The sequence below is a fragment of the Sclerotinia sclerotiorum genome, genomic scaffold, assembly GCF_000146945.2.
Source record: "Sclerotinia sclerotiorum 1980 UF-70 scaffold_3 genomic scaffold, whole genome shotgun sequence".
In the NCBI taxonomy this organism is placed as follows: domain Eukaryota; kingdom Fungi; phylum Ascomycota; class Leotiomycetes; order Helotiales; family Sclerotiniaceae; genus Sclerotinia; species Sclerotinia sclerotiorum.
Window position 1 is genome coordinate 228043 of NW_001820833.1, and position 18788 is coordinate 246830.

Consider the following 18788-nt stretch of genomic DNA (forward strand, 5'->3'; position numbering starts at 1 on the left):
GCTAAATTTTGGCCGCCGTCATTTTCGGGGTTCACCTTAAACCTTACCTTACCTTACCTTACCTTATTGCTTTATCTTGCCTACAACCTTTGTTCTCGAATTTCCTTTTTCTTCAACAAAACACTGATCTAGAACGAAAAATTGCAGCAAATCATTACAATTTCATTCCGTCCAAAATATATTTTACAATCTCTAGCAGATCCTTATACTTTTCAAAGGTGCTATACAAGACAAGATGGCTGGTGATGATAGTGGTCCAGAGGAACAACCTCAGCCTTTCAATGCTACAAAGCTCGAAGCCGCAAAGAAACGCAAAAGATCAAGTTCACCTACAAAAGGCGCAAAACGTGTTGCAAGATCACCATCTCCTTCCGATGTCTACAAGAGTCGTAGATCACCTTCACCAGTTCGGAAGCAAAAACGTCCCGGTCAACGAGCAAGAATTGGCGATTCTGAGCGCGAAGCCATCCGAAAACAACAAATTGAACGTGAAAAGGAAGTTGCAGCTATCGCAGCTGCTCAAGGAATTCATAATGCAGTTAGGGAGCATTATAATGCCGTTCCACAACGAGGCAGAGAATGGCGCAAGACGGATAGTAAGATCAAGGGCTTGAGAAGCTTCAATAATTGGGTCAAAAGCACGATCATTCAGAAGTTCTCACCAAATGAAGATTATACCCCAGGAGCACAAGAACGTGGATCGCGTGGAGAATACCAATTTGCGGAGGGACCAGATCCAAGTCAAGAAAAGGGTCTGCTAGTTCTCGATATTGGCTGTGGTAAAGGTGGTGATTTAGGAAAATGGCAACAAGCACCACAAAAGGTGGAATTATATGTTGGATTGGATCCAGCTGATATCTCGATTGATCAAGCTAAGGAACGATATCGCGAAATGAAAAGCAGAGGTGGCGGACGAGGCGGTAGAGGTAGAGGAGGGTATAATAGACAACCAGCTCGAATCTTTCACGGAGAATTCTTTACTCAAGATTGCTTTGGTGAATCAATCGAAAGGATTCCCATTGTTCGGGAGGTTGGTTTTGATAGTTCGGGAGGACCGGGACGATTTGGTGGTGGTGGATTTGACGTGGTCAGCATGATGTTTTGCTTACATTACGCATTCGAGAACGAGGCAAAGGCTAGAATCATGTTGAAGAATGTCTCGGGTGCATTGAAAAAAGGTGGCAGGCTGATTGGATGTATTCCCAACTCACATGTCATATCGGATAAGATTGAGAAATTCCACAGTGGGGTTGCTGCAAAGGCAAAGGCCAAAGAAAATGGTGATGGTGAGAATGCCGAGGAGAAGGCCGAGGACAATGCCGAGGATGGTGAAATTGAGGAAGGTGAAGCCGAAGATACAGCTCACTGGGGTAATGAGGTTTATCAGGTCCGGTTCCCAGGTAAAACACCTGCCGACGGTGTTTTTAAACCACCTTTTGGCTGGAAATACAATTTTTTCCTTCACGAGGCAGTGGAAGAGGTTCCGGAATACGTCGTACCATGGGAAGCTTTCCGTGCGATTGCCGAAGATTACAACCTTGAATTACAATATCAAAAGCCTTTCAACCAGATCTGGGAAACCGAAAAGGATGATGAAGTCTTAGGGCCTCTCAGTGAGCGTATGAATGTTAGGGAAAGAGGCCATGGAAAGCTTCTCGTTAGTGATGAGGAAATGGAAGCTGCTAGCTTCTACGTGGGCTTTTGCTTCTATAAGGTTTAAGCTGGTCACGAAGATTTCAAAGATTCTCCAAAGTTTAGCCTTGAATGATGCAGGTACATCAATCTAGAGTCTTATCTTGAGTTGGACCTACATTTCGAATCGATAGCATTGGTTTTCTGGAGCGTCGTGACGGTTGGACCGGGGTTATTTCATTCGTCTAGTTTTGCATCATGGGCGTAGGTTTTGAATGAAAGAATCCTTCATATATGGGATTAGGTCGAAAATAGATATCATGTAGTGGGTTTGTTGATGATAGATAAATATCCAGTGAAAATTTGCAGTCCTACATTTATATCTGTGTACATTCCCGGATGTAGAGAATATTTACATTCGCCCAACCCGTCAGCATTTCAGCCACTAAACACTCCGCATGTATGACAGTATCGTAAATTCAACGTCTTTTCCACATTGTGTGATGGTAGAAACAATAATTGCTTAAGCTGACAGATCGGATATTGTCATCCATACTGAAATTTTCTTGGTTTATATGCAGGAAGACTTCCTACATGCATAGAGCCTATCTGATTGATCACCTCTAGAGTTCAACTGCTAAAGCGTCCTTTCTTCCATCACAACATCCCATTACAATTTTACATACAAGACAAGGTACACCCAGAACTGAATGTGGAGCACGGGTAGATCAATTTCATACTTATCAAAATTCTTATCGGGTGTCTCTTTGAAGCTACGAAGCTCAACCAATTTCTTTTCATCTCAACCGTGTTTTCTTCTGTCTCTGCTTCTGCTGTGTTCTCAGTCATTCACTCTTACCTTTCTTACCTTGTCCTTTTACTCTCACTCCATTCACACACATCGGATGATATTATCAGCCTCTGTCATCAGCTAAAGAAACCCACGCCGTTCTCATACATCACTGTAATATCAACACACCAGGGCCTTTAGTCATTCCTTGCGACTCTCACATCACCCCATTCGTTACGTGCGACATTCCAGCTTCTTGATTGGCTACATCTAATTTACATATCTCCCTATACGAATAAGGACAAACATTCTACACAATGGCTTCACTTAACGCTTCATTGAGTACGGGTGCGATAAGATGTAGTAGACAATATATATCTACATCCATATCTCGATTGTCGAGATCAATTGCTGCAGGTACGTATACGAATGAAGTGTTTTCATTTATTTTTTGCATCCTGAGTCAGGGAAAAGGTTTGAAGAATGGGTCCGAATATCGGCTTGATATTGGAGCTCTGACTACCTTTTTCCTCCATGGGATGAGTTCACCCGTGTGTTGTGGGGGGCGGTGTTATTCATACCCCATTCCATACCTTGTCATTATACTCGGTACATTCATTACATGACATGGGGGGTAACATCCCGAATCATTATGATCATGCGATGACTGTGCTGTCCTGGTACACGTTATTACTTTTGGATGTTTTTATTTTGCATACTTCTTCTTTTTCTTCTTCTCCCTCCTCATCATCTGTTTCTTCCTTTGTTGCATTTAATTCACTTTACTTAGGGTTAGACTATACAAGTGCAAGTCCATAAACTAAACCAAACCTCTAATCATCTACCTCATCATAGATTCTCTTCATTCCCGCTCATCACTACAACCACGAACCAGAACCATGTCTACCACTACTTCCCTCCGCAGTTTAAACATCAATAATATCAATCCACACATCAAAGAAGCCAAATATGCCGTCCGTGGTGCTCTCGCAGTTAAATCTGAAGAATACAGAGCTAAGCTTGCAAAAGGCGATAAGGGCCTTCCATTCGATACTGTCATAAATGCCAATATTGGAAATCCTCAACAATTGGATCAGAAACCTATTACGTTCTTTAGACAAGTCCTGAGTTTGATTGAATACCCACCATTGTTGGAGAAGGAAGATGTGTTGTTGAATCAGTTGGGCTATAAGAAAGATGTTATTGAAAGAGCGAGGTGGTTGTTGAAGGAAGTAGGAAGTGTGGGTGCTTATAGTGCTAGTGCTGGTGCTACAGGAATTAAGAATAGTGTGGCTAGATTTATTGAGAGTATGTTTTTGCCATTTCTAATATTTTATGACTGACATGGCTAACCTTTTCCTAGATCGAGATGGCTTTCCTTCAGACCCAAAAGATATCTACCTTTCCGCCGGTGCTTCCTCTGGAGTTAACACTCTCCTTCACGTAATTTGTGCCGGCCCTAATACAGGTGTTCTTGTACCCATCCCACAATACCCATTATACACTGCTTCCCTTTCCGTCCTCAACGCAAAATGCGTCCCATACTACCTTGACGAAGCTCGCAGTTGGGGAACCGACCTCCAAGCCATTAAAGATGCATACGCCGCCGCTGTTAAAGAGGGAACTGATGTCCGAGCAATTGTCATAATCAATCCTGGTAACCCAACCGGTGCAAGTCTCCCACCTCAAGATATCGAAGCAGTTATTGAATTCGCCGCCGAGAAAAAATTGGTAGTAATGGCAGATGAAGTATACCAAACCAACGTCTTTAAAGGAAAATTCCACTCCTTCAAACAAATCCTCCGCGATCTCCAATCTAAAACCCCAGAAAAATACGACAATGTCGAACTCGCTTCCCTCCATAGTATATCTAAAGGAATGGTCGGCGAATGCGGACACCGAGGCGGTTATTTCGAACTCTGTGGTTTCGATCCCGAGGTCGTAGAACAAATATACAAATTCGTCAGTATAAGTTTATGCGCGCCAGTAATCGGCCAATGTCTCGTAGAACTCATGGTCAATCCCCCCAAACAAGGCGAACCATCCTACGAACTCTACACGCAAGAATACAACAACATATTCTCGGGCCTCCAAAAACGCGCCACAGCTCTCTATGAAGCTTTTGCCCAAATGGAAGGTGTCGAGTGTCCCGAACCTCAGGGAAGTATGTATTTATTCCCCACCATCAATCTACCCCCCAAAGCAGTTGAGGCTGCAAAGAAAGAGAATATGAGCGCAGATGAATATTATTGTCATAAATTACTCGAGGCGACGGGTGTGTGTGTGGTGCCTGGAAGTGGCTTTGGTCAGAGGGAAAATACGTTGCATTTCCGCACGACGTTTTTGGCTCCGGGTACGGAGTGGGTGGGTAGGATTACGAGGTTTCATGAGGGGTTTATGGGGGAGTTTAGATAGTGGGTTGGTGGGTGAGTAGGTGGTGGTAGGGATGATTTGGGATGAGGATTTGGATTTGGCGGAGGGAAGAAAATAAAGTGAAGAGATGGTTCGTTCTAATGAATGGACTGAATGATGGGTGGATGGATGGATGGATGGATATATGGCTTTAAAAGTATTTTATGAGTTATATCCATGTGAAGAGAACTAGAAACGAGGAATGAGAATAAGAAGTAAAGAATAAGAAGAATAAAAATATATTGAAATAAACAATAAACAATAAACAATAAACAATAAACAATAAACAATAAACAATAAACAATAAACAATAAACAATAAACAATAAACAATAAACAATAAACAATAAACAATAAACAATAAACAATAAACAATAAACAATAAACAATAAACAATAAACAATAAACAATAAACAATAAACAATGAACAATAAACAATAAAAAAATAATGTTACGAGGTTTGCCGTCTAGATCACGTTACAGTGCTCTAGGCTCTCGAGGTGGTTTATAACTAGGCGTCAAGCAGGGACTTAAGTAATGACAATAATGCAATTCGTAACTAATAGTAGAGCATACTAAATGATTGATCTTGATCTTGAGCACGAAGCTCTATACAAAGGGAATCCATCTTGATTATACAGACCTTCGTATTCCAACATTGGAGCGATGGAGCTGGGGAGCGAGATTCGAATCTCGCTCCCCAGCTCCCTCGCTCCCTCACAAGATTATTGTTACGACGGGTAACATATTTCCATATCACATGACTAATCACAGGATCAAAGCTATCATGTGACCGGCTCTAATCAATCTAGTTAGAGCCTCTAGAGCCAGCAGCTCTAGAGAATCTAATTAGAGCCACTAGAGCCAGAACACGAAGGCCTATATAATCAAGATGGATTTCCTTTGTATAGAGCTTCGTGCTCAAGATCAATCATTTAGTATACTCTACTATTACTTACGAATTGCATTATTGTCATTATTTTAAGTCCCTGCTTGACGCCTAGTTATAAACCACCTCGAGAGCCTAGAGCACTGTAACGATACTATACTGGAGGCAGCGGCTGCCTAAGGTTCGTCGATTGGTAGTTATGGGTTAAGGCTTTATCACTGGTATTCACTTGAAAGTGAATTCGTTACTAGATCAAGTAGAATGTAGGTAAACTAATTGATAACTAAGTTGAGCACGAAGCTCCTAGGGCTCCTTATCACGTGATTTCTGATGGTGCGTGCGCATACGATCTTCAGGTGACCAAGATCACATACTAATTCGATGAAATCTGATCGTGTTTGCACAAGGCCTAAGCTCTCCTAATTAATCAGTTTGCTACCATCGTAACACCATCAATCCTAATGGTGAATCGTGACAAGCACTTCCGCATGATCTAGACGGCAAACCTCGTAACAATTATCCATGTGATCCTATAACATGTGATAATAGTTTATAATGTTACAACGTAACAAATAAAAAATAAAAAATAAAAAATAAAAAATAAAAAATAAAAAATAAAAAATAAAAAATAAAAAATAAAAAATAAAAAATAAAAAATAAAAAATAAAAAATAAAAAATAAAAAATAAAAAATAAAAAATAAAAAATAAAAAATAAAAAATAAAAAATAAAAAATAAAAAATAAAAAATAAAAAATAAAAAATAAAAAATAAACTTCTCGATCTCATCTCAAAGCTCTATATAATATATATTTAAAAGAACAATGATGTTACGAGGTTTGCCGTCTAGATCACGTGGAAGTGCTCTAGGCTCTCGAAGTAGGTTTATAACTAGGCGTCAAGCAGGGACTTGAAGTAATGACAATAATGATATGCAATTCGTAACTAATAGTAGAGTATACTAAATGATTGATCTTGAGCACGAAGCTCTATACAAAAGAAATCCATCTTGATTATATAGTCCTTCGTGCCTATGGTTAACTAGGAATCGTCGTTCCTGGGAACGAGCGTTCCTGGTTGTTCCTAGGAACGTTCGTTCCTCACCGTTCCATCACATGTTTTATGGTCATGTGACATACTAATCGTTTTGGACGTAACAAATGAGAAACTCAATATGGATTTTGAAACACTGTATTTCATTTCATTTCATTTCATTTCTCATCTCTTCTCTTCTCGACTCCGATTCCCCTCTACTCTGATTCCGCTCTACTCTACTACTCAGCATCTAACTACCTATACAAACAACAACAACAAGACCTCAAACATTATACACACCAGTTAAAGCTCTCCTCTCCTCGAACATTTCTCTCCACATCCCTCCTCACCACTATCAATATCCAAGTCCCTCTCATAAAATATCTTAACCCCACACCCCAACAAACCCATCTTCCAAGCCAACCAACCACCCAAATTCAAATCTATAATTTATTTATCAACCAACTTAACACCACCCAACAAGCCCTCTGCCCAAGCAGGCGTTACAGCACCCGAACCCTTAGCATTCTTCGTCAAACCATTTCGAATTTTCAGGACGCTATCTACGATTACTGCGTCGATGCCTTCGTTTACTTGTTCCTAGTTTTCGTGTTAGTATATACTCATGTCGATAGATAGTGAAGAATTATAGATGAAGTGAGGGAGGGATGCTCGGGAAAGAGAAGAGAACAGGACAAGGCAATGGAAGATACAAAAAAAGACATACCTGAACCTTAACCGGATCATTATTCAAAACACCATAACTAACACAAACCAACCCACTATCTTTAACCACCTTTACCAATCTCGGACTATTACACAATGGTTCCGCTGCACTAACCACTCCTAATAAATTCCATCTACTAGCAAAACGAATCGCCTCTTGTAAACTACTAGCTCTGATATCTCCTACTGGACTGGTACCAGCATCCGTGAGGAATAAAATAGGAATACTTGGTTGTTTAAATGATAAAAGTAAACAAATATCCGGATTAAACGAACTAAAAATGACCTTTCGTTTTTGTTTCATGTCATATACCTTCGTAAGGACAGTATCACAGAAACTATTAAGTTCCACAGCATAAGTATCCATCTCTTGTTCTTCTGTTTCGTGAAGCATAGGATATTTCATTTCGACATTGAAACCGACATTTTGAGGAAGTTCACGGAACATTTCCTCGAGAGTGGTGAAAGGAGCTTGAATAAAGTTTCCACGGGTATTGCCTTTATACCCATTTTGCTTGAAATCGCGTGTGTGTTTCATTCTTTCTGCCATGGCGTTCTCGAACATGTCTTCGCCTAGAGACAATGATCGTTGACGATCCATACCTCTTTTAATAGATTGAACTCGTGGACTATCTTTCGGGGGAGATGGAGGACGAGTTGAACGAGATGTGGTTTCGTTAACATGAAGAAATTGTTCCAACGTGAGAGTATGAACTGGTGCATCAATTCCGGTTTCCGAAACGAGAAAGTCATGATAGATGACAGGAACATGATCCTTTGTAAGTTGAACATCAAATTCAACATAATTGGCTCCAAGATTGGCAGCTGCAATGAAAGATTGTAAAGTATTTTCACCGAGTTGAAGTGACTTGTTTGCAGAAGTGTTCTTGCCAAGACCTCTATGACCAATGACCATTGTTGAAGATAATTCCTTCCAATATGTTTGCTGTGCGGTAACTCCCATTTCTGGATGCGAAAATGGTGTAATAACAAGGAAGTTGAAGTTGACAGTTCCGATATCCTCCAAAGTATCTTTGGAAATGATTGGTACAGTGACATCACCTTGAAGGTTCATGCGTTTTAATCCAATCGTAGGTCTAATACTAGACAACATTGCCATTCCTCTTCCGATCTTATGCTTTTCACTCCCAGCATATGTCGGTACGATATCAAAGTACAGCTTAACCTTGGAAGCATCCAGGGTTGTGAATACGATAGGATCAGTTGAGATATTATCGTGAATGGGAAGATCAATAATAGTAGGTTCTCCTGTGGCCCCTTTGGCGGAAACCACAATTGATAGAGCAGTGTCGAGTTGAGTGGAATGAGCTTCTGAAATAGGAATATTTTCCAACTTTACTGCTGGAATATTCTTCCTCATATCCATTGAACCTAGACTGACAAGAACCATACTTTCGTTTGTGAGATATCGATGACCAAAACTCTTAACGGGTTCAGTAACTCGAGGAGGGTTTGAGCTCTGTGATCGGAATGTTTCGATCGAAGAGTTTTTAGGCGGGGATGAAGGGCCACTGTCACCATGTGTGGACTTGTCACTTCCGGAAGTACCTTTCTCCATCTCAACAAATGCCAGTCGTTCTGCAATATCCATATGACCTCTTAAAGCTGCATGCTCTCTAGCTGTCCATCCTCCAGCATCAGCCTTCGATAGGTCGGCACCAGCTGCTATTAATAGTTCCACGATACCGAGATGACCATCAACAGAAGCAACGTGTAATGGTGTCCAAGAGTATACTTTTTCGATTAGCTCAAAGTCAGCTTTTTGATCCACTGTTCCTTGAAGAAGAATATCTGCACACTCCTCATGACCAGTTCGTGCTGCGATATGCAATGCAGTCTCGTCATTCGAGTTTGCATCTTTCCAATTGATATCAACCCCAGCATCGACAAGAAGTCTAACAATTTTCTTGAAGTTAGACTTTGTAGCCAAAGCAAGAACTGCACTAGACTTGGCAATATCTCGTCTCATGGCGGCTTTCTTATCACTGGTACCCTTCCAATTTTCACCATCAAGAAGGGCTTTGGTTGTCAAAGCATGGCCACCAATCACACTAAGATGAAGAGGTGCCAAACCTTCAGCGTCTTGCCATTCTGGCGCATCAATTCCATTTTCAACATTGAATTGACCCCAATCCTGCATGAATTTCATAACCAATTGACAAATGACAACAAAACCAAACTCCGCAGCGTAATGTAACGGGAAACGACCGTATGAATCTTTGCCTTTTAATGCTGATCTCTGGTGAGGTTCCAAGTTGCTCAAAACAAAAGACAAAAGTTTGACAGACTCGTCTTCTAAACTTAGAAGTGTTGACTCTTGAAGTTTTTTGGATTTTGGTCCTGGGTCCGGTGAATGAGCTGGCGTAATAAATCTGAAGCGATCAGCATCTTCAAAAGAAAGGCTCTCTGGCTCCTTTTCCTGTGACTTTTCGGCGGCTTTTGAACGACTGATAGAAATAACCAGACGATGAATACAATTTCTTCCATTGATGTCGTCCGGTTCATCTAGAGAATTTATCATCTTCAAAAAGTAGATAATTGAGTCCTTGGACTTGCAAGATATGGATCGTTGCAATAAGTTCAAGAAGAGCTTTTGCATTGATTGATCACTGGCGTCAAAGCCCGCGCTCGCAATGGCTTCCTTCAAGGTCGGTAGATCGTCATTCCTAATTGCTTGATCGACTGTATCGACTAGCGCGCTGGGTAAATTAAGAATCGATCTTGATGACGCTCTCTTGATTGAATGTGCGGAATGAACGGACAGGGCATCATCGTTGACGTTCTTTTCCCCTAAAACGGCAATCCAATCATTTGTCGTTTTCATAGCTTTGGATAAAGCAACATTTGCTGCAAAAGGTTTCAAGTCGACCTTTGAAGCCATGTATCTTGCTTGGGTACAAGCATTTGGTACCTTTTTATCCAGTTTCTTCGTAATCTTGAGGAAACCTTTACGATTTACCTCACCAAACCATTGTAACTTCCTCAATTGAGATCTAAGCTCAAGAAGAGCTCCCATTAACTCGTCAACTTCATTACGATCCAGTCCTTGTGTAGTGTAAACTTTCGCGTCGCTATATCTTTGTTGGAGGAGATGAAGTCGACGGGAAGAATCATAAAATTTCTTATTATAAAACGCATCGACATCTTCGAGGTTTCGATCGAGTGAGAAGAAGAATTCTGGAGCCGGAGATTGTTAAATCATGAAAATATGTAGGGAATGACGTAACAAGCTCACCTGCTAAATCAACATTCTTTCCATCCTTCGCAGCGTTCGCAGCAGCTTTGATAAGTTTCTTCAAGCCCTTGTAGTTAATATATGAGGACGACCATTCCGGGACCTGGGAAGCAGGTAAACTAAAAGACATGAGTATACTGTGGTGATTTCATGGAAAAAGGAGAGAACTTACGTGCGTCCGAATTTCATTGTGAAAGAGTTTCCAAGTGTATTGTAGAAACCGTTTGAACTTTTGTGTATGTTTGCGCCGCTGTGTATAACAGGAAGAGAGAGAATCAGGGTAAAAAGTAGGTAAGGAATGAAACCACCTGGGTTATCTAATAAAAAATGAAATGCAGCTCCGTTGATCGAACAGTAACTGATCTATATGAGCCATTCAGTCACTTTTCCAATTCCCTTATGAGTGTTATCAGAGTCCGTGGATGACTTTTTCCGTAGTGATGACCCAAATCAAGGGATCTGATCTTCTGAGTCAAATCTCCGTTTGATTTTGTCCAGTAATTAAGAAATCAATTCCTCGATTGTGAAAGTGTTGACTGTTTTTATAAGTCAATAAATATCCACGTTTTGAAGAATAGTTTCGGATAGGTCAGAATTCTGCCTCCTTTGATGAAATGTTGTGGCTGGGCGGTGTGGATTTAAAGGTAGGATTATCATCAACAAGAGTGTAGGGATAGATTTTGGTGTGGGTGTAGAGTCGATTACTAACTCTCTTTCTGTTCAATGCCTAGATAGGTAATTTCAAAAGAGGTCTCGTGGTCTTTCTTTTCAAACTCAAGCATAGAAAGAAGGGTTTCACTCAAGGAACAGAAGACCTAGCATACATCTGATGAATAAAAAAAAAGAACAATTGCATTAACAGCCAAATGTCCAAGGGTTTTTCCTCCATCTTTTAAATATTTGGCATTACATCGCACTCACTCATATTCATGTAGCTAAGATGCTCACGGCACAATAAAGTTCTACCACGCATGCGGACATGTAATGGACATGAAATCATACTACCTAGGTACCTATTGATTGGTCTTTTGCCCGGTTTTGTCATTGATATACGCTAAAGGTTATCCTCCCCATAATCCGGGATCCTGCCAAGAAAGCCAAGGGCTTGCGCCTGCAGCAGACCATCGATAGGGATACAACAGATCGTTTCCCGTCGTGCATATGCGTTATTTTTTCCTTTGATGGCTTGTTGTGCTTAATGTGTTGTAATACATCAAAATCTCATGATTTATATGGGATATGTGTTGGCTATTGGGAGGAGAGTACAGTACATCTGTATATTATATAATCTATATGAAATATATAAAGATGTGCTGGCTGCGATCATCAAAAGCTGTATATATTCTATATGAACTATATACTGGGTAGCTATCGGATATATAAAATCATGACACAGCATCTACCTCATATACACATACCGATAGTCATAAAAGTCCACCAAAACTTTATCTTTTACCAAGTAGAACCAAAAAATAATTACAAACCATCCACAAAACCATTCCACCAAAAAAAAAATTTCATTCAAAAACTGGAGTCAGTCAATCAATCATTCAGTCCCCTCCTCGTTTCCCTCCATGACCCCTACGGAGCAGACCCAAATACAGTCAGTACCCAGCAACTCACAACCCAGCTAACCAACTGATAAGCTTTTAACCCCTACCCACCCTATCCACCAGATCCATCATCGATTCATCCCACACCCCAAACCCAGCACATGTGACAGACATCCTACGTAGAAACAAAACAAATTGACAACGGTTAGCCCACCCATCCAAATACTTACCAGGTACATACATACCTGAAGTAGATAATACTAGATATGTATGGAGTAAAAATACATACTCTGCAGATCAGGGGACCAAAGCGAGTGGATCTTTCCAACTCAAAGTCTCAAACCCTGCAGAGTAGAGTACATAATTCCCCGACTTATTAATTCCCAATTCCCAAATATGTACTTCCCAGGGTCATCGGCCGGACAAAGTCTGGAATCCATCCAGAAGAAGAAAAAAGAAGAGAAAAAGAAGAAAAACTTTTGGACTTGTGATCAGCGCATAGACCTTTCTAAAGAAACTTTAGGAATGAAATTCTAGACTATGGAATTTTAAGTTGGAATTTTGACTGAGAATTTATTAAATAGAGGTATTTAGATTTTTTTTCGAGCTAGCTAACTCTAGTACGAGAGCTATTTTAGTGCAGTCTCGCTTACCACACTACCACCAATTTAGTATAGTCTGGTGATGAGTAATACTGAACTCCAATATCAAAATTATTTCGATTATATCATCTGATTCCCAAATGATCGAATTTGAAGATATATTTTTCTTATAATATATTATTTTGAGATTCTAGAATAATTAGAATAATCTAAAAATTTGATAGATTATATAATATTGATATTTGTTAAAGTGAATGGTTCCTGCGTAGCACGTGTACAGGGCACTAGTCCTATTAGGACTAGATTGAGAAGCTCTCTGTAAGAGAGCTTCGCACTTCCGTAGAACTTAGAAGAGAGATTAACCTACTAGACCAATATTACCTCAGTTCTGCCCTATCAGCTTCCCACTATTCCCTGTGTGAGGTCATTCCTTTTAACAATATTATTCTTTAAATAATATTCATCCAATCACATAGTCGTTCATGTGATACTGATTTATTCGAACGATATCATTGATAAAACTCTATTTCAATCTTTACTATACCTTTTTGTGACCAAAAGGGTGTTTATAGACCAGCAATTGTATTTAACTTAGAATCTACAGGTGAAGAGCACCTGTAGATGGGGATAGCTACTCTATATATACACAAATGAATGGCCTAGCGGCAATGGCTAGGCAAAAAGAAGTCATATTTATCCCTCCAATGATCTTACTCTACCGATAACCATTGATACCTAGTACTTGTTCGGATCTGATCCTCAGACCACCTAAATCGTATACTAATTCCGAGTAATCGTATCATGTGTGGACATGGTTAATGTACCTGAGGTTTCTTATATAATAAGGGTGGGAGGAAAGCAGGGGTTTCCGTCACACTTTTCGAGAAATAACTAATTTATTTTTCTTAAGAAACATACTAGATAACTAAAAAATTTCATTTCTTACATCCACTTTATAGTAACTTTAAGAGATTGAATAGGAATAGCCTTATTTTTCAAAATCCATTTTACCATACCTTATTAAGCATAGCTATTAAACGATAGCTAGTTTATTGACAATCTAAATACCTCTAATGTGCCTGGATTTGTTCGATTCAGCTGTGCGAGTACGTACTGGAGTAGACTTATCATTATAACAATTTATAACAATGAACCACAAAACAAAAAATCCAAGCCTCACACCGACTAATCGTTCGTATCCATCTACCCATCTATCCATCCATATCCATCCATCCATCCTCCGTAGTACAATACTCGCACTGACTGGTAAGATCTTAGATTCCTAAGTCTTGATCTTACGATTCATAATGTGTGATTCTTGACTTTACCTAGGTATTCTATTATACAAAGCACAAATCCCCAATGTAATCTTACCAATTCCCAATATATGATCTCTATTTATCTACATATCTACTTGTTTATACTCCTGATGACCGTAAAGCCGAGCAATTTAAGTCTTACATGCACATCCTAAAAACGTGGGGTAATTAATACCGAGAAACCGCTACATAGGTAATGATAATGCTGATAATGCTTGATACTTTTGTAACACATGGTATCAATACCAATCAATAGCAATAACGTGGTTTATCAGTAACCGGAACATATCAGTAACCAGAACACTTTTACCTCAATTACCACCTCTCAACTTTAACACGCGATAAATCCATATTCAACCTTTCAATCAATATGCAAGAGTCGCAAATTAATCTAGCCATTCAAGCTATTGCTTCATCCAAAAAACTAAGTGTGCGAAGAGCTGCTAAAATCTATAATATACCGCATACTACCCTTACCTACAGAATGGCCGGTCGAACGCCGAAAGCTGGATCTCGATCAATACATTGTAAAATGACGGAATTAGAGGAGAAATCGCTTTTTCAATATATAATTGATATGGACGAGAGAGGGTTTAGTCCTCGAATAAGTAATGTGGAAGATATGGCGAATTATATACTCGAAACGCGGGGTGCGAAGAAGGTTGGAAAGCTCTAGGCTTATCGCTTTGTGAAACGATATACAAAATTAAAGACGCGTTTTAATTGTGTTTATGACTTTCAAAGAGCTCTCTGCGAAGATTCAGAGCTTATTGAAAGATGGTTTCGATTAGTATCGAATATACGGGCCAAATATGGTATTCTAGACTGCGATTTCTACAACTTCGATGAGACAGGCTTTATGATGGGACAAATATCACCACATATAGTAGTTATTAAAGCTGATCGATATGGAAAAAGCAAAGCTATACAATTAGGCAATTGAGAATGGGCTACAGCGATTATTTGTGTTGATGGAGAAGATCATAATATACCTTTGTTTTTGATAGTAAAAGACGAATACCATCTTTCAAATTGGTATACCAAAGGCGATTTACCATACGATTGGCTTATTAAACCTACTACCAATAGATGGACAGATAATGAGACAGGTCTTGAATGGATTAAGCACTTCAACAAGCATATTGAAAGTAGGAAAGTGGGTAGATATCGAATGCTAGTGCTTGATGGGCATGAAAGTCATAAATCGCCAGCATTTCAGGAATACTACAAGGAACACAACATTATATTACTTAGTTTACTATCTCATTCTTCGCATTTAACTCAACCACTCGATATCGATTGTTTTGGTCCTTTAAAGCGTTCATATAATCGACAAATCAAGAACTTTATTAAGGCACATATCATTCATATTACCAAAACCGAGTTCTTTCAAGCCTTCAAAGCTGTATATATCGAAGCAATATCTATATCGAATGGTAAAGCTGGGTTCCGCGGAGCTGGGCTAATCCCATTTAATCCGGAAATTGTACTTTCAAAGCTAGATATTCGAATAAGAACTCCATTAAATAGGTTAATATCAGCTGATCTTGATATATGGCAATCTCAAACACCTCACAATCCAATTGAAGCTCTTTCCCAATCCACTTTAGTGAAAAGTCGTATTGCTCGGCATCAAGGGAGTTCACCTACTCCAATATTTGAAACAGTTGCAGCTTTAGCTAAGGGTATAGAGCTCCTAGCTCATGCGAATACGCTTTTAACTGCTGAGGTTCATAGTGTTACGACGGATCTCACATACCTAACATCACGTGATTAGCATCATGTGATATGAGGATCCCAGTAGGCTCAGCTGTCCCAGTACAACTGGGACAACTGGGAGCACTGGGACGCATGCCACGATGGTCTATATAATCAAGATGGATTTCCTTTGTATAGAGCTTCGTGCTCAAGATCAATCATTTAGTATACTCTACTATTAGTTACGAATTGCATTATTGTCATTACTTTAAGTCCCTGCTTGACGCCTAGTTATAAACCACCTCGAGAGCCTAGAGCACTTCCACGTGATCTAGACGGCAAACCTCGTAACACATAGTCTCCGCAAAGCAAATGAAGCACTTAGTAAACGCCGGAGAGCTAGAAAAGCTTTAATACGAAAAGGAGGAGCACTTTCAGTAGAAGATAGGCATAGTATATCAGAACAAGAGAATGTAGAAGATCAGATACGACGCGACGAATATACAAATGATGGTTCTTCAGCAAGGAGGCAAGCTACTATACGACGATGTAGCAAATGCGGTAGTACTTTACATAATGCACGAACTTGTCAGTTCGATCCAGCATTAGTTGATCTTTAGATTGTATATAATTCAATCCTAATTTATGGTGTTGTTGTAATTTTATTTTAATGGAATATGGGTAATTGAGGTAAAAGTGTTCCGGTTACTGATATGTTCCGGTTACTGATAAACCACGTTATCAAAAGTAACATTACATGAAACGGTAATGCATTACAGCACCTGCAGTTAGTTAACAGGTAAGATTACCCCTCAAATTGCATACATACCATGAGACTACAAATTGCAAGTTAGTAAAGCAAAAGAAGTCGGGTATCTTAACTTAATATATAGAGTAAATAGCACAATTATAATCCCAACAACAAATCAATGCCAACCACCTCTTCCTCTACCCCTAGCAACCCCTCTACCACCCCCTCGCTGTCCACGTCCACCTCCAAAACCTCTCCCACCCCCTCTACCACCTCTCCCACCTCGACCTCTTCCACCTCCACCCCCTCTACCCCCAAATCCACCATCTCTTCGTTCTTCTACCGGCGCTGGTCCATTCAGCATTCTAATTTCCTTTTCCTCATCGGTAGCATAAAATTTATTTTCCATTCCGAGAAGATCGCAGTATTGTTGCATTTGAGGATTGTTGTATTCCAACGGTCCCTCATTCACTATCTCTGGCGTGCCTTCAACGAAAGGTGGTGCGGTAGTTACAAAGTTCTCGGGGATCTCCAGTTTGTTTTGCTGAACAATATGCTCGTCGATCCATGCTTGCTCTTTTTCGATAAGTGTTCTGTAATGCGCTTCCCCCAAATCTTCGGGGAATTTACTTGATTTGTCTCCGAGAATAAGATCGGGATTGAACACTCGGGTTATGGCTAACCATTCTGGATCATATTCAAACTTTGGTTTCGATCGTGGAGTAGCTATCGGGGTCTCTTTGGTGCTATCAAAAGGTTGTACCTCTAAAAGTTGTAGATATTTACGACCTGGTAAACATTTGTCTAGAGCAAGAAAGCGAACTGCTTTGTTCGTGACTCCTGGTGGTGCCGGCTGTCCTGGTTGCACTCTAGACTCTCGCTGGACTGGAGGTGGTGGTTTCGAGAAAGCAGCCGGTAATTGAGCTCGAATATCAGACGGGACTGTTGATGGTGTAGAATCTTCTGTGACTGTTGACGTATTCTTACTTTGATCACTTTCCGCTACAGCTTCGACAGCCTTCGGTGCGTCGGTTATTAGAGGGCTATCGTCATCATCTATATCGAGATCAATCTCATCATCATTATGTGGTATTATTGACTGCTGCTCAACGGCTGTATCGCGGTCTTCGACTGAAGGCGCAGCTTCGGTAAGCTTGACTTCTTCTTCCTTTGAATCCTCCAATTTCTTTGGCTTCTTCGCATCCTCATAAGTTTTTACAGCGGAGAATTTACAATGTAAATGTGCCGCAAACCAATAAGGTGGCCTCAAACGATCCATGACGTAGCTCGCAGCCAAGTTCCCCAGCGATCCATCATTTGATTCTCTTTCGAAATCTGGTTTCATATTCCACAACTTTTTCACATCTCCATGCTTCTCAACGGCCCTCGGCCAATCATGACTGATCCCGATATCGACCTGCGTCCTCAATTGTAAAAGTTTCCTAACGTCAAATTCGCGAATATGGTATATCGATTTGACATCATCTTGGTTGTATGGTAGTCGTTCGTAATGGCTTTTGTTGTAATTATAACCTTTCCAAATGCCACTCATACCAGCAATTCTCACCCCTCCTAATCGCACCACATTCGCAGCTCCCATGTAGTAAATATTTGGCGCAACCCATCCTCCATAATATAATTCCCATAAATGACTGCTAGCTTCGTGATTCCCGCCTACGAAAATGGTGAGGTATGGTGCTTTCTTAAGACCGCTATAGTATGCGTGGAAATCGCCAATTTCTCGATACTTGACTGGACATGACATTACCGTAAGATCATTTGCATTTCGTACTGCCTGGAACTGTCAGTAAACTACTAAATGCTAGATATGAGGGGGAATTCTAGCTAACCTGGAAGTCCCCGCCAATAATGAGGAGATCAACACCATCCCAATTTCGAGCTTCACAAGCTTTCTCAATGGAAGCATATATTGCGTTGAGAGTGCCATGGCCCTATTGAAAGATTTAGCACGTTGGTCAGATAGTCAATCGCTATGGACTGGGACTTACGCATCCCTCTACAGCTATGCGCAAACCATTGACTTCCTGAATGGAGGCAGCCATTTTGGGCGGGGTTTTAGGTTTCTTAGATAGCTTCTTAGGTTCTTTAAAGGGCACCTTGCTGGACA

The 18788-nt window shown here is 40.3% G+C and overlaps 6 protein-coding genes across 6 annotated transcripts; 4 read left to right on the plus strand and 2 right to left on the minus strand.

Moving 5' to 3' along the window:
* Positions 1–235: 235 nt before the first annotated feature.
* SS1G_02201 (hypothetical protein) lies at positions 236–1720 on the plus strand (the record flags this gene model as incomplete). Its single annotated transcript, XM_001595935.1, has 1 exon — positions 236–1720. One exon carries the CDS (start codon positions 236–238, stop codon positions 1718–1720), a length of 1485 nt encoding a protein of 494 aa, XP_001595985.1.
* A 1019-nt stretch (positions 1721–2739) lies between these two features.
* SS1G_02202 (hypothetical protein) lies at positions 2740–4837 on the plus strand (the record flags this gene model as incomplete). Its single annotated transcript, XM_001595936.1, has 3 exons — positions 2740–2770; positions 3278–3730; positions 3786–4837. The coding sequence occupies 3 exons, from the start codon at positions 2740–2742 to the stop codon at positions 4835–4837; spliced, it is 1536 nt and encodes a 511-aa protein (XP_001595986.1).
* A 2368-nt stretch (positions 4838–7205) lies between these two features.
* On the minus strand, positions 7206–10926 carry SS1G_02203 (hypothetical protein; the record flags this gene model as incomplete). The annotated part of the gene is made up of 4 exons (XM_001595937.1): positions 7206–7355; positions 7483–10679; positions 10738–10856; positions 10910–10926. 4 exons carry the CDS (start codon positions 10924–10926, stop codon positions 7206–7208), a joined length of 3483 nt encoding a protein of 1160 aa, XP_001595987.1.
* Positions 10927–12311: 1385 nt separating this feature from the next.
* SS1G_02204 (predicted protein) lies at positions 12312–12827 on the plus strand (the record flags this gene model as incomplete). The annotated part of the gene is made up of 2 exons (XM_001595938.1): positions 12312–12340; positions 12587–12827. 2 exons carry the CDS (start codon positions 12312–12314, stop codon positions 12825–12827), a joined length of 270 nt encoding a protein of 89 aa, XP_001595988.1.
* Positions 12828–14581: 1754 nt separating this feature from the next.
* On the plus strand, positions 14582–14887 carry SS1G_02205 (hypothetical protein; the record flags this gene model as incomplete). Its single annotated transcript, XM_001595939.1, has 1 exon — positions 14582–14887. One exon carries the CDS (start codon positions 14582–14584, stop codon positions 14885–14887), a length of 306 nt encoding a protein of 101 aa, XP_001595989.1.
* A 1948-nt stretch (positions 14888–16835) lies between these two features.
* On the minus strand, positions 16836–18723 carry SS1G_02206 (hypothetical protein; the record flags this gene model as incomplete). Its single annotated transcript, XM_001595940.1, has 3 exons — positions 16836–18455; positions 18511–18612; positions 18670–18723. The coding sequence occupies 3 exons, from the start codon at positions 18721–18723 to the stop codon at positions 16836–16838; spliced, it is 1776 nt and encodes a 591-aa protein (XP_001595990.1).
* Positions 18724–18788: the final 65 nt, after the last annotated feature.